The sequence below is a fragment of the Stegostoma tigrinum genome, chromosome 3 (assembly GCF_030684315.1).
Source record: "Stegostoma tigrinum isolate sSteTig4 chromosome 3, sSteTig4.hap1, whole genome shotgun sequence".
Taxonomy (NCBI): domain Eukaryota; kingdom Metazoa; phylum Chordata; class Chondrichthyes; order Orectolobiformes; family Stegostomatidae; genus Stegostoma; species Stegostoma tigrinum.
In genome coordinates, this window is record NC_081356.1 from 109,545,501 (window position 1) to 109,561,281 (window position 15,781).

The following is a 15,781-nucleotide window of genomic DNA, read 5'->3' on the forward strand; positions in this document are numbered from 1 at the left end:
CCCCCAGGATATCGGTCCCCCTCTGGTTCAGGTGAAGACCATGCTGCTTGTAGAGTTCCCACCTACCCCAGAAACAGCCCCAATTATCCAAGAATCCAAAACCCTCCCTCCTGCACCATCCCTGTAGCCACGTGTTCAACTCCTCTCTCTCCCTATTGCATGGCACGGGCAACAAACCCATGGCACGGGCAACAAATATCCCCATGGCACGGGCAACAAACCAGAGACAACAACTCTGTTCGCCCTAGCTCTCAGCTTCCATCCTAGCTCCCGGAATTTCTGCCTTAAATCCCCATCTGTCTTCCTTCCTATGTCGTTGGTGCCAATGTGGACCACGACTTGGGGCTGCTCCCCCTCCCCCTTAAGGATCCCAAAAACAAGATCAGAGACATCACGCATCCTGGCACCTGGGAGGCAACACACCAACCGTGAGTCTCTCTCATCCCCACAGAACCTCCTATCTGTCCCCCTAACTATGGAGTCCCCAATGACTAATGCTCTGCTCCTCTTCCCCCTTCCCTTCTGAGCAGCAGGGACAGACTCTGTGCCAGAGACCTGTGCCCTACTGCTTTCCCCGGTAAGTCGTCCCTCCCAACAGTATCCAAAACGGTATACTTATTGTTGAGAGGAATGGCCACAGGGGATCCCTGCAGTGCCTGCCGGTTCCCTTTCCGCCCCCTGACTGTAACCCATCTGCCTTTTTCCTGTACTTACGGAGTGACTACCTCCCTGTAACTCCTCTCAATAATCCCCTCTGCCTCCCAAATGGTCCGAAGTTCATCCAGCTCCAGCTCCAGTTCCCTAATGCGGTTTTCAAGGAGCTGGAGTTGGGTGCACTTCCTGCAGATGTAGTCAGCAGGGACACTAGTGGTGACCCTTACCTCCCACATTCTGCAGGAGGAACATTCAACTGCCCTGACCTCTGTTCCCATTATTCTAAATTCCCAAAGACTTAAAAAACATAAAGAATAAAAAATAAATTTGTTACCTTACCAATCAGGCACACAGAACCTTTTTTTTCGGTTAGAGGAGGATGGGTGGGAGACGCTACCTGGGTAGTGTTTCGGGTAACGCAACCACACAAATATATTACCTCACTCACTCACCAGTCCCGTGTCGGCTCCTGCTCAGCGTCCCTCCGCCTATTCACGAGGTAAGCTTTTTAACGATTCAAAAACACAGTGACTCACCGGCTTCCCGACAGGCTCCTGCTCCAAGCTCCCACTCGCGCTGCTGCTGCAACCAGAAAATGAGCTGGGGCAGGGCTGACTGTAAGGAGAAGTGTCAACAAAGGGCTGCAAGCATTCTGCAGGGAAAACCATTTCTGGAGGGCCTGGAGGTACTGCAGATAACAGCTGTCACAGTTGGGTCCAAATTGAGATGGTATGAACATTATTTGGAGGCAATGGGGAATTGGCCAGATGTGTAGATAGGCATTGAGGAAGAAGACGTGGCTCTAGTGGCGGGATTACTTCAGAATGTGGTCGAAGAGCTTGAGGGCAGAGGAGATAACCGGGGGTTGCAGTGGGAGAGTGCGTTCTTTGGAGAGAGGAGGAAAACTTCAAGGTGAGCATCTTTAGAAGAGACTTCACAATATGGTTTTCAGCGACTTGGAGACAGTAAGGACTGCAGATGCTGGAAGCTAGGGTCAATAAATGTGGAGCTGGAAAAGCACAGCCTGTCAGACAGCATCCAAGAAGCAGAAAAGTCAACATTTCAGGCCGTAACTCTTCAGCAGGACTCGACGAAGAGGTTCAACCCAAAACAATGATTTACCTGCTCCTCGGATGCTGTCAGACCAATTGTGCTTTTCCAGCTCCACATTTATTGACTCTAGCTTCTAGCATTTGTAGTCCTGACTGTCTCCAAGTCCTTAGTGATAATGATCGTTTCAAAACCTCACCTCCATGGCCTCCTTGTCATCAATTACTGGCATGTTACCTGCGTCTTACATTGTGAAGACCAACACATAATGCCTGTTCAACACCTCTGCCATTTTCTTATTTCCCATTATTAAATCCCTCTTCTCATCTTCTAAGGGACCAATGTTTACCTTAGCCACGTTTTTTCATTTTATACATTTATGGACATGTTTGCTATCTGTTTTTATATTCTGAGCTAGTTTACTCTCATAGTCAACCTTATCTTTGTTTGTAGTATTTCTCGTGGCTTTCTGTTGATATTTAAAGATTTCCCAATCCTCTTGTTTCCCACTAATCTTTGCCACTTTGTATGCATTAGCTTTCAATTTGTTACAATCCTAGCGCTGAAAATTCGCTATAAAAGTCCTCCACTGTTCCTCTGTTGTAACAACATCTAGTCTTGACTCCCAGTTTACCTTAGCCAACTCCTCCCTCATCCCATTGTAGTCTCTTTTGTTTAAACACAAAACACTGGTGTTGGATTTTAATTTCCCACTCTCCAGCTGTATTTTAAATTCAACCATACCGTGATTGTTCCTTCCAGGAGGATCCCTAATTGTGGGATCATTAATTATTCCGGTCTTATTACACTGGATCAGCTCTAGGATAGCTTGTTCCCTTGTAGGTTCCATTAAATACTGTTTAAGGAAACTATTGCAGATACATTCTATGAACTCCTCCAAGGCTGCCTTGACCAACTTAGTTTGACTAATCAATATGTTGTTTAAAATCCCAAATGATAATTGCCATACCATTTTTACATGCATCGGTTATTTCTTCGTACATTGCCCACTCCACCATGATGTTATTATTTGGTGGCCTATAGACTATGCCCATTAGTGACTTTTTCCCTTTACTATTTGTAACTTCCACCGTCATTGATTCAACCTTTTTCTCCACAGAACTTATAACATCCCTCACTACTGCCCCGATATCATCCTTACATATCAGAGTTACACCACCTCCCTTTCCTTTCTGTCTGTTCTTCCAAATAGTCCGATACCGCTGGATATTTAACTCCCAGTTGTGACCATGCTGCAACCATGTCTCTGTAATGATCGCTACATCATACCCATTTGCAGTGATTCATGCCATCAACAGATTTACCTTGTTTCTAATGCTGTCAGCATTCAGCTAAAGTGCCCTTATGCCAGTTTTTATATCTTCTTTTTGCATGCTAACAAAGAATCTTTGTTTTTAAACTCACTTTTTGTCACTACGTGGTATCCACTTATCCTAGTGCTTTACAGCTCACTGCTTCCTGTTTTTATTTATTATCTTTTCTTTTTCGTTAAGCCCACACCCACTCTAGCCTCCCGTCAGGGAGATAGGAACCTATCAACATCCTAGAAGATACCATTAACCAGAAACTGAACTAAACTTGTATAAAGTTGCTGTTGCTACAAAAGTAGATCGGAGGCTAGGAATCTGCAGCAAGCAACTCACCTCCTGAATCCCTAAAATTCTGTCCACTTATAAGACATAAGTCAGGAATGTGATGAAATACTCCCATATGTCTGGATAAGTGCATCTCCAACAACAACAACAAAGAAGCTTTACACCACCAGACAAAGCAGCCCACTTGATTGACACCACATCCAGAAACAATTACTCCTTCTGTCACTGACATTAAGTAACAGCAGCACGCATATCTATAAAATGCACTACAGAAATTCACCAAGGCTTCTTAGGCAGCACTTTCCTAACCCATGACCAGTATCATCTCATGGGACAAGGACAGCAGATACATGAGAACATTGCCCTTCAAGCTCCCCTCCAAGCCAGTCAGCATCCTAACTTGAAAATATATTAATGTTCCTTAAGTATCACTGGGTTAAATCCTGGAACCTCCCCTCCTAAATAGCATTATGGGCTCATCTGCACCAATCGACTACAATAGTTCAAGAGAGAGATGAGCTCCAATTTCTCAAGGGCAATGAGCATGGGTGAAAATCCTGGCCCAATCAACAATGTCCATATCCCACAAATGAATAATAAGAAAATTAACCTTGTTCTATGACAATGAATGTTACATTCACCAAGTTCTGCTGAAGTCATGATCAAAATTAGCTACGTCAGAAATCCTGCATCATAAGACATTAAGTTGAACTGAAAGAAATGAAAATTTTTCTGTTGACCAGCAAAACAAGGTGACACAGTGGATTTTCCCCCACCAACTCATAGGTGGTGCCTCTCTCTGTACTCTATCCACTTATGCATAGTAGACCCCCTCGTAATCAGAATTAGACATTTGCTTCCAATAGCAAAGGTGTCCTTCAATTTCTTTAAAGATAACTTGTTAACAATTAGCTTGACCAGGCCTGACATAAATCATTAAGGTGTCTTAATTTACAGCTGGCATTTATCACAGCATTTGTATACCCAAATTTAGATAGAAAATGATATGTCATGCCATAATTATACTTTATCAGACAGACATAAAAAAATCTATTGTGCATTTTTATAAGTTGGATAGGCACAAATTCTTAATGCTTCCAAGAAAAATGCACCTTGAAATGCACTACTACAATAAAGTAAGCCATCTAAATGCAAAAATGATATTGTTTCCACAGTAGGAAGGTTAGCAGTCAGAAAGGGTGCTTGACCTGATTTAATGTAATTGGTAAAATATTCATATGGAAAAAGACTTTTTTTAAATGCAGCAAGTTATGACACTTTTGGAAAGTGGTGCACAAAGTTACAGCTGAAGCAGATTTGGCATGAAATTTCAAAATGGAACTGGATACGCACAGAAATGAGTAAAATTTATACTGATGTAGATAGACTAGAAGAGTGAGATGAGTTAGACAGCAATTTCAAACATAAGCCAAAGGTCACTATACAAAGGCTATACAAGCTAGGAAAAGTTCAAATAAAGCATTCAAGTTGGAATCTACCAGGGAATGAAACGCAGTTCTAAAATATAAATTCAAACAGAAATATTTTCAAAATTAAACTTATCTCCAGAACATAAAGTTTTCATTATTACTATTCTAATGATTTCATAGCAAACAATGTGTTCTAATATTTTTATCATGAAAACATATTGTAGAAAATTGACCATACTTTACATAAATACACAACCATTACTCACCACATAAGTTGCAAATTGGAATTCATTCCAATAGGACTTTCTTGATCAACTGCCGGTGCTACATGGAAGTTATCAAGTGCTAACTGTCCAAGTTCCACACAGGAAGAACCAAGCTCCTGAAGAATCTTTGTGTCTGTTTCATAACTGATATAGAGAGAACAAATACCACAAGATGAAAAACTGAGAAGAAGTAATTTTTAAGAATGCAGAGTGAATCACAATCAGTTTCAGTGGAAACTGGGCATTTCCTACTTGGGTGGATGGAAGATAAAGGTAGTGAGGTATCATTCTACAAGTTCTAAAAATCAGTCACTAGGAGTCTCATGCCACAACTGGATATAGAGCTACAAATATACAGCATAGAAACAGACCTTTCAGTCCAAATCATCCAAGCCGACCAGATATCTTAAACTAATCTAATGCCCAGTATTTGGCCCAGATCGCTCTAAACCCTTCCTATTCATGAATTCATCCAGATGTCGTGTTGTAACCGTAACTGCCTCCACCACCTCCTCTGCCAGCTTGTTCCATACACGCACCACTCTCTGCATGAAGAAGCTGCCCCTCAGCTGCCTTTGAAATCCTTCCCACTCACCTTAAACCTATGCCCTCTATTTTGGACTCCTCTGCTCTGGGGAAAAAAGGCCTTCGCTATTCACCCTATCCATGCCCCTCATGATTTTATAAGCATGTATAAGGTCACCTCTAACCATCTGATGCTGCAGGGAATGTGAAATAGAAGATGTTTGCCTCGAAGTGCATACTGACTACCAGAGTTGATAGGTGTCAGTCATCAGATACTCACCAAAACAAAACTGGAGAAAAGGAGTTAACACGATGTAGAGCTGGATGAACACAGCAGGCCAAGCAGCATCAGAGGAGCAGGAAAGCTGGCGTTTTGGGCCTAGAATATGTTTGGCCTGCTGTGTTCATCCAGCTCTACACCTTGTTATCTCAGATTCTCCAGCATCTGCAGTTCCTACTATCTCTGGAGAAAAGGAGACTGTGATGTCCTGAACATAACATCAGCTGCATTTTTAATAACAATATCTCCCTCAGAAGGTCAGAAATGGTGATGTTTGCAGTGTTTGGTACCATTCATGTCACCTCAGGTGTTGAACATGCCAAATATGGCAAGACCTGGACATTGTTAGGTTTTGGGTGTTAAGTGGCAGTTACCATGTGCCACACAGGTGCTGGACAATGACCACCTTCAACAAGAGAAAATCTAACTATCTCCCCTTGACATTCAGTGGCATTACCATCATTGAATATTCCACTATCAACATCCTAGAAGGTTACCCTTGACCAGCCATATAAATACTTTGTCTGTAAGTGTAGGTCAGAGGCTGGGGATTTTGTGGGGTGTGAGCCAGCCCATTCCCCAAAGCCTGTTCACCATTCACAGGGCAAGAAGCTAGAACGTAATGGAATGTTCTCCACTTGTTTGTATGAGTGCAGCTGCAAAATCATTCAAGAAGCTCAACAACTCAATGAGCTAAGCTTACTGCCACCTCATCCATCACCTCAAACACATTCTCTCTCCACTACTGACACACAGTGGCAGCAGCAGCATGTACATCTACAAGATGCACTGCTGCAACATATCAAAACTCTTTTGATAGCCACTCATCATTACTTGTATCTGGCAACTCCCACCTTCTGTGGTTGCAAAGGAAGGTGCTAAGGGGCTGTTGGCGTGGCAGGGGGTACACAGGCAGCAGCAGTGTTGGTGGTGGTGTTGGGGATGAGGAAGTAGTGGACCAAAGCGTACAAGATGGAGTGGTCTTTGCAGAAGGCTTACAAGGAAGGGGAAGGAAATACATGTCTGATGTATCTTTCTTTACACTGCTAGTGGCATCCTGCTGGATGTGGCTGAAATGGCAGCTAATGGTCCACTGGATGGTGGTAAGAAGGTAAGTGATGACAATGGGGACACTAACACTGTTGTAGGAGGGAAGAGAGGGGATGAGAAAGGAAGTGCGGGTGATGGGTTGGATCTACCTGAGGGCCTTGCCAGTTACAGTACTGAAGAATTCTCAGTAGAGCAAGATTCTCAGTAGACATTTCAGAGGCCCTGCTGTCAATGTTGGCATCATCAGAATAGGCATAGTGCAGGTGGAGGAATTGGGAGAATGGAATAGAGTCTTTACAGGAAGTAGGGTGTAAGGATGTATAGTCAATTGACTCCCACAGTCATCTTGACTATACATTGGGAAAACAAAGCACAGACTGGCTTCCCAAAACAGTCTGTCTGCAAAAATTACCCTGAGCTTCCAGTGCCTGCCACTTTGCTCCTGGCCAACATCTTGGTCTCGGGCTTGCTGCAGTGCTCCAGCAAAGCTCAGCGCAAGTTGAAAGAACAGCACCTCATTTTCCAACTGGGAACTTAACAGCCTCCAAACTCAATATAGAGTTCAACAATTTTAGGGCTTGAGTACCTTCTCCCATGTCATTAAACCAACACCCAGACATCAGGCCTTGATATCACGTGGTTTACTATTACACACTACAACAAGTGTTTGAGAACAACATCAGATCTGATACTGCAATCATGATTTACAGAGCTGTGGTGGTTCCAGCCCTTCTGTATGGCTCTGAAATGTGTACTGTCTGTAGCAGATGCCTGAAGACACTGGAGCAGTAACCATCAACCCTGCCTGCATGAGGTCCTGCAAATTCAGTGTAAATAAAGATGCACCAACACTAGTATCCTCAACCTGGCCAACATCCCTAGCACTGAAGCACTGACCACGTGACCAACATGAGACTATCCAAGCAGGTGCTCTACCCCAAGCTTCAAAATGGCAGGCAAGCCCCAGGTGCACAGAGGAATTGCTTCAATCTTACCCTCAAGGCCTCACTGGCAAAGCACAGCATTTCCACAGGCACGTGAGAATCACTAGCGCAAGACTGTCCAAAGTGGAGGAGGAGCATCCAGGAAAGCATTGAGCAGCTCAAGGATTGCCATCCAGAAAAAAATGTAAGTGAGGCAAGAACAACAAAAGAAGCATGCTACCCTCTAATGTCCCACCCATGCCTTCTCATGACCACCTTCTAACCCACGTTTAATGGAAGCTGCAGTAGCCATATTGGTCTGTGCACCCATCAATGGACTCAACCTCAGAGTGGAACAGAGTCATCCTTGTCTGCGACGGACCTTCAATGAGGTGTCTCCTTTAGAAACTATTCATTCTTCTTGGTTGACCATTATCCACTCCTTTGTCAGTCCAACTGTTCTCTGTTTAGGCTCTATCTCAACTATCGTTTACTCCTTAGTCCCCCTAGCCATCCCACTACCCCATCTTCTGCATAAAAATCAATACTTTCCTGTCTATCATCAGTTCTGAAGAAGTCACTGGACCTGAAACATTAACTCTGATTTCTCTCCACAGATGCTGCCAGATCTGCTGAGATTTTCCAGCAATGTCTGTTTTTGTTTCTGATTTACAGCATCTACAGTTCTGTCAGTTTTGATTAAAGCAATTCCACTGTCCCTGATCATAATGATTATGCTGTATTTCTACATTTCAGACAAGTGCCCTTCTGTTAGCACATCACAAGGTGGAGTTTTTTTTTGTAATGCTTATCCTTTTATTTTGGTTCTTTTGCTCCTCTACTCTTTCTTTGGTCACCTTTTGAAAATCGGTTGTCTTTAACTGAGACTATCATTTACTATTTTACCAATTGCGTAAATTCACAGAACATTAATGAGGTAACACGTTAGCATTCGCTTCCCTACACCATTATCCATTCACCTTTACACCAAACATATGGTGCAATTTGTAGGTTGCAGTGTAAGAATCAAGTGTGGCTTGGTCACAGATGTACCACTCCAAATACCTCTGTGCTCAACAAAACTCAGGGTCTCTTCTTCCTTTGAAATTGCTGGAGGATGTGAGAAGGTGGTTTATGCACCAATAATGGTAAAAGCCATTGTACATTTCTGCAACATTCTCACGCCACATGTCTGAATAGACAGCACGATTAAACAAACATCTGGCACTCATCGCCCCAGCTCTTAAGACCTGGAGGAGGACAAGCAGCATTCGAGAAAAAATCCCAAAGGGGTAACACAGGAACGTCAACTTTCCTGCTCCTCTGATGCTGCCTGGCCTACTGTGTTCCTTCAGCACTACACCGTGTTATCTCTGACTCCAGCACCTGCAGTTTTTACTGCCTCTGAGTGATTTAAAATCCCAAAGGGGTTCTGATGAAACTCCAACCTAATCATTCCAATTCAAAAAGGGGAGAGGAAGAAATTTGAGATAGCAAGGTGTACAGCCAGATGAACACAGCAGGCCAATCAGCATCAGAGGAGCAGGTTTGCTGACGTTTCGGGTCTAGACCCTTCTTCAGAATTGGGGGAGGAGAAGAGGATTCTGAAATAAATAGGGAGGGGGCGTGAATAGAAAATGGATAAAGAAGAAGATAAGTGGAGGGGAGACAGACAGATCAAAGAGGTGGAGGTGGAGCAGGCAAAGGTGAGTGTAGGTGGTGAGTTAGGGAAGGGACAGGTCAGTCCAGGGAGGATGGACAGGTCAAGGGGGTGGGATGAGGCTAGTAGGTAGGAGATGGGGATAGGTGGACAGATTAAGGAGGCAGGGACAAGCTCGGCTGGTTTTGGGATGTGGTCGGGGGAGGAGAGATTTTGAAGCTTGCAAAGTCCACTTTGATACCATTGGGCTGCAGGGTTCCCAAGCAAAATATGAGGTGCTGTTCCTGCAATCTTCGGGTGGCATATCATGGCAATGCAGGAGGCCCAGGATGGACATGTCATCTGTGAAATGGGAGGGGGAAGCTGAAATGGTTCACAACTGGGAGGTGCAGTTGTTTGTTGCGAACTGAGCGCAGATATTCTGCAAAGCGGTCCCCAAGCCTCCGTTTGGTTTCCCCGATGTAGGAGGCCACAACGGGAACAGCGGATACAGTATACCATATTAACAGATGTGCAGGTGAACATCTGTTTGATGTGGAATGTCGTCTTGGGGCCTGGGATGGAGGGGACGGGGGAGGTGTAGCTCTTGCTTCGGTTGCAAGGAAGCGTGCCGGGGGTGGTGGGGCTGGAGGGGAGAGTGGAGCGGAGAAGTGAGTCACGGAGAGCGTGGTCCCTCCGGAAAGCAGACAAGGGTGGGGATGGAAAAATGTCCTTGGTGGTGGGGTCGGATTGTAGACGGCGGAAGTGTCGGAGCATGATGCGAGGGAACAAAGCATGGAGCTGGATGAACACAGCATCTTAGGAGCACAAAAGCTGACGGTTCGGCTTCATCAGAAAGGCGGGGGGGGAAGAGGGTCTAGGCCCGAACATCAGCTTTTGTGCTCCTCTGATGCTGCTTGGCCTGCTGTGTTCATCCAGCTCCACACTTTGTTATCTCGGATTCTCCAGCATCTGCAGCTCCCATTATCTCTCAGAGGACGATGCATTGGACCGGGAGGTTGGTGGGATGGAAAGAAATTTGCCCGGCTATTCATTTTATACCCAGTGACCGCCTACTCAATTCAAGAAAGTGAACTGGTCTCTTACTGCATCCTCTTGTGCTTCTCCCGGTATTCGGCTTCGCTCACCCAAGCGGGCGCCAACTTTTCAAGAGCCGTTGATTCTGGTCCCGCCCATCCACGATGTGATTGGTCTGTTGGCGGGCCGGCTCTGACTTCTGTTTGGTTCTTGTACTCGTCGATCATAATGCACCTACTCAATCGAGTGCGGCTGACATCGCTGGACGCGGCGCTCGTTCGATTACTCAGGTCTAACCAGCCCGGACGGTTCAATTTGAAGCGGGAGCAGTTTGAACGGAGCGGCCGGAGTTGAGTGGAAGTAGTTGCTGGGCTCCGGTCAGGCCCGGGGCCGGCTTCCACTCGGGCCACAACATGAGCTAATCATCAGGAAAACCAAGGTCCGGGAGCTGGGGATGGGGAAGTCTCTAAATTGTGAAGGTTTTGTTTTACAGAAGAGCTCCCTGTCATTCGGTGAACTTTGCAAACCGGCAAGCAGAAGTTAGAGAATACTGGAAACCGGGGGACTAAACTTAGAGGGTTATGAAAACAGCAAACCGAACACACCCCCCCCCCACCCCTTACAGAATGCTTGTTTATTTTCCAAGGTCCAATTATATTTGAAACGCGAATCTCTCTAAACTGTCACTCTCAGGCCAGCCGTGTAGTATTGTATTTCCCAGTTTCTAAAGTGCAGAATTGGCGCCTGTATTAGTGTTGCAAAGGATATCAAGTTGTTGGTATTTCAGAAATACGGTCGGGGACTGCATCAGCTGCTTTTATCTAGCCCTTCTTCTTGTACCATCCGGTTCAGAGCAGAAATAAGCAGTTCTGCCCATCAGGATATAAGGGACTGCTGCTCTACAGTCTGCTGTACCAGCCTCCAGTATATATTCTTAACGCCAACAGTATATAATGAAAATAGTAATGTGTTTTTCTCAAGTTGAGCCTGATGCCTCTCAGGCAATCATATATTTTGATGCAATATAACTAGTTATTAAGTAAGTGTAATAAGTGTTTACTGTGTAATCAAGATAGAGCCTATCTTCTGAGGTATTATATGGGCATCCTTTGCATCAGTAACTTGACTAATGCCAGCAAGGATTGGTGTGACTCTTCCCAAGATATCCCATGTGGTTCTGGCCAAAAGAATCAAATTATGATATGCTGGCATACAATATTGGAATTCATAAGAAATTACTTCTTACATTGTCATATTTAGAAATAAAAATGAATTAGTTCTGTTTTATTTAATTAGCAATGATTAGTGCTGGCAATAATATGTTTTGATGCAGTGCATGATAGTGTTAACAAGTAGTTAAAATATCTGCAAGTACTCCTCCCAATTTTTAGGCACTAATGATCAGTTTTTCAATTACTTTTTAAATTCTTGAACCTTCTGAGACCAATGGAGCTGGAATTGTTTCCTAGGATGGAGAAGGTAAGGGAAGATTTAACACTATGTACTTCATCTTCCAATATGACCAGTAGGCAGGCAAAAATTAACCCATCTACATGAATAGCACCTAACTTAGTACAAATGTTACTGATGTTAACTATCTCTACAGACTGAATTAAACAGTCTGTAGAGCCACACAATTTTAGTGCTCAGGTTATCACTGCAACTGACCCTCAGCAACCCATTACATAAATTTCGATGCTCAATAAGGAATTTATATAAATTTTAGTTTGTTGTTTTTGTAGGTTAGTTGATCAGAATACCACATAATGGTTCCTACTCCCAGAACACACAAAGTTCATGAAGTAGATGGCACTCCATGCAATGGGTGCAAGAACCTCCAAAGAGGAGTAAAAATACAATCTCAGCAACTCTTTGCAAACAGATTGGAAAGCATGGAGACTCCTAATCTGAAAGGCAAGACTGCTTTTATTCCACGGCAGCGATTGGTGACTCCCCTGATTTCGAACACATTGAATCATCTAATGTAAGTATTGCAGTTAACTATGGAAAATCAATTAAAAAGCTGTTTGCTAAATGTTCTTGCTGATCTCTTAAATATTTTATTGCATTTGTATAGACTTTTTTATCACATTCAAAACCTCTCAAACACTGAATAAATTGCCTCTGGACTGCACTTGCTGTTATATGGGGAACCTATTGTCCTTAAGCATGTCTAAATTAAAAAAAAAACATTCATATCAATGTGTGCTTTACATGTATCAGTTAACAGCAATATTTGCCTGCAAGATATTGGCATTGCTCCCTTTTTACTTATATAGGATATAATGTTGAATTCTAAAAATGTTTTCAGTAGCACCTTCCAAACCCATAACCTTGGACAAGAGCAGCAGTAAAATCACTCGAGTTTTTTTCCCCTCAAGACTTTTTCATTCTTCCCTTTATAGTGCAGTTCTTTTTCTCCAGTGTTAGAATGTTTCAGTAATCAGAACAACAGACACAACTCGTGATGTTATCTGATCAGAGAACTGTTAGTGCAGTTTGATTGAAACTTTTGCCACTTGTACTCCATTTCAGTCATGTAGTTTTGATGTTGGATTTTGTCATTACTACTTTGCAATGGTTCAGTAAGTTTTTAGCGTTGAGTTTACTGAGACTGCTCTTTTAGGGATACCTGTACCATTCAGCATCATTAGTGCTTTTTTTTTTTCTTTCCCATACACAATCGTTGTACAACTGTTTGCTTGAAAATTCACCTGTTATATTTCTTTCCACACTTCTATATTGTCCATCTCAATCTGACTTGAGCTTCTTCTCTGAATCTACTACATCTATTTTGGTTCCGGCTGCATGTTTGGTCATTGTATTAAGGTAACAAGTCAATTAGTAAGTTTAACAGCCTAACCGTCAGTGCTGACAGATCCATTCAGTACAACCGTCACCCCAATATCAACCCACTAATGTGCACTCGTTCTTTTTTTACCCACCAGTCACTTAACAATTTATGTTTCCCAGGATTTTACATGAATGACCACAGCTTTGAATTTAATAAACAGCCTTTTGTGTGGGTCTTCCTCAAATGTTTTAGAAGCTTCAGTGCATCAGAAGTTTTAGATTGGCAGGTGATCTTACTGTCCCTTATTAATTAGGTCACAGATAATATTTGTTTTTCCTGGTTAGGATAATCAGTTCTTTTTATATGAAATGGAAGATAGAACAGAACAGGTTTGTGTAGACCACTGGCCTGTAATCTAGGAGAGTGGACTAAATGAGACTTACTTAAAATTAATGCCATGTCTAACAAGGGAAATCTCACTTCTTCGTTGCTTCTCTTATCTTGTGCCAATCTTCTGCCCTTTGTCTATACAGCTGCACACCATTTCTATTTGCTGTATATAGCCTGTGCCATTGAAATGATTTGGTAAGAGTCGTAGGACGGATTTTTCTGTTTTGAAGAAGGGGAAATTAGCATTAATGGATTGATCACTAGTTTAGCATCTAGCTTAAAAAATTGCAACCAACCAACACACTGCATCTACTTGTTGCCATCACCATGGATGAAGGTTAAAATCAATCCTGATTTTTTTATATTTTTATAATAAGAATGCGATAAAGGATCACTAGACTTGAACCATTATACAGAAAATAGATGCTGCCAGACATGCTGTGATGTTTCTCTAAACTCTTTTGGTACAGTTCCAGCATCTACAGTTCTTTGTTTATTTTGTAAAATTAGTCACTTTTTTTTTCCTTCGATGTTCTTTGTATAGCTCTAGTGTTGAAAACAGCCAAAGAAAGTCAGAGAAACCAGTCAGTCCAAATCTTGAGATGCTTAGAATGACACCAGGTATGTTGGTTGTTTGATAAAATCTTACTACTTCAGATCAGATGTCACAAAGTGGAATGTCCTTGTTATTTTCTTAAATTATTGTGGAGTTTAGAAGAATGAAATATGACCTTATTGAAACAAAAGACTATTTGGGGTGCTTGATGGATAACTGTTGAGAGGGTTTTTTCCCCTCTGGGAAAATCTGCAAAACTAGGGCATAACATTAGAATGTGGGGTCATCCAATTAGGACAGGAAAATAGTGAGTCTCTGGAATCCTTTTACAATTGAGAGCTGTCAAGGCTGGGTTTCTAAGTATATTCAAGGTTGAAATAGGTTTTTAATCAGTAAGGGGATCATGGACTATGGGGAAAAGGCAAGAAAGTGGAGTTGAGGGCTATCAGATCGCTGATCGTAATGAATAATGGAGCAGGCTTGATGGGTTGAGTGGCCTACTGCTTCTGTGTCTTATGGTCTGTACATCCACGTAGTGAAGTTTGGCACCAGTGCCAACCTTTAGACCCTTTAAATATTTATTTAGAGACCTATATTGCAAACATAAATTTCTTACTCTCCACTCTTTTAGTCTGTTCCTTTTTGCATTTCTCATGATCCAACCAGCAAATTTCCAATATAGAGAAAGCTGGTGCTCATTAATATATGAAGAATAACAAAAACTTTTAACTAATTTACTGGAAGTAATATTTCCATAAATAATGTTGCACTCCATCCCCTCTGAGGGCCAGTTGTCATAGGTGTCAAGGGAATCTGAGTGGATGAATTCTCTAATGAATCTGTTCAGAGTTATGACGTATCTCCTGGAGCAGGTGGAACTTGAATCTGGACCACCTTGCCAAGAGTAGGACACTATCGCTGGACATCAGCTGGGTACAGAAGAGACTTTCAGGCCAAACAACTTCTACTTGCCACTTATTAATGGCCAACCCTGAACTGAACCAGAGACCCACAAGGATTTCCTTCAATAGGTTCGATTGGGTTTGGTTCCAGCCTCGGGCGACTGTCTGTGTGGAGTTTGCACATTCTCCCTGTGTCTGCCTGGGTTTCCTCCGGGTGCTCCAGTTTCCTCCCACAGTCCAAAGATTTGCAGGCTAGGTGGATTGGCTATGCTAAATTGCCCGTAGTGTTCCGGGGTGTGTGGGTTATGGGGGTTGGGTCTGGGTGGGATGCTTCAAGGGGCAGTGTCGACTTGTTGGGCCGAAGGGCCTGTTTTCACCCTGTAGGGAATCTAGTCTAGTCTAATTTAATCTAACGTACCCATTTCCATCTACAACTGGTGATCATACATCAGTGTGGGACTGAAACAGGAGCAATTTCTTCACCTCTGATTGTGAAGCAAGAACGATAACCATGAACATTCTTTCTTTGATATGAAGTATGGATTTTTCCAGGCACGTAAATTGCAGGTGTGCTGGGGCACTCTGCAATTAATTGTTTAGTCAATTTGGTGAACTGTCATGTATAACTCTTGCCACGTCAATCCTGTTTTTTTTGTTTGAAAAGGGAG

General features: G+C 43.0%; 2 protein-coding genes across 3 annotated transcripts in view; one reads left to right on the forward strand and one right to left on the reverse strand.

Annotated features, from left to right (window-relative positions):
• cenph (centromere protein H) overlaps positions 1-10,650 on the reverse strand; it is a 36,056-nt gene extending 25,406 nt beyond the window's left edge. The window contains exons 1-2 of the mRNA XM_048527177.2: positions 10,541-10,650; positions 5,017-5,160 (exon numbers count right to left, since the gene is read on the reverse strand). Of these exons, the coding sequence (XP_048383134.2) occupies positions 5,017-5,160; positions 10,541-10,545 (149 nt within the window). The 5' untranslated portion in view covers positions 10,546-10,650. The remainder of the gene's footprint in view (positions 1-5,016; positions 5,161-10,540) is intronic.
• Positions 10,651-10,778: 128 nt separating this feature from the next.
• The window catches only part of LOC125450280 (uncharacterized), a 33,439-nt gene continuing 28,436 nt past the window's right edge, over positions 10,779-15,781 (forward strand). The window contains exons 1-3 of one of the 2 annotated variants that reach the window (XM_048526273.2): positions 10,779-10,910; positions 12,214-12,455; positions 14,200-14,276. In XM_048526273.2, the coding sequence (XP_048382230.2) occupies positions 12,238-12,455; positions 14,200-14,276 (295 nt within the window). In that variant the 5' untranslated portion in view covers positions 10,779-10,910; positions 12,214-12,237. Of the gene's footprint in view, positions 10,911-11,363; positions 11,951-12,213; positions 12,456-14,199; positions 14,277-15,781 lie in introns of those variants that run through there. The other variant, XM_059644826.1, reaches the window with a different exon arrangement.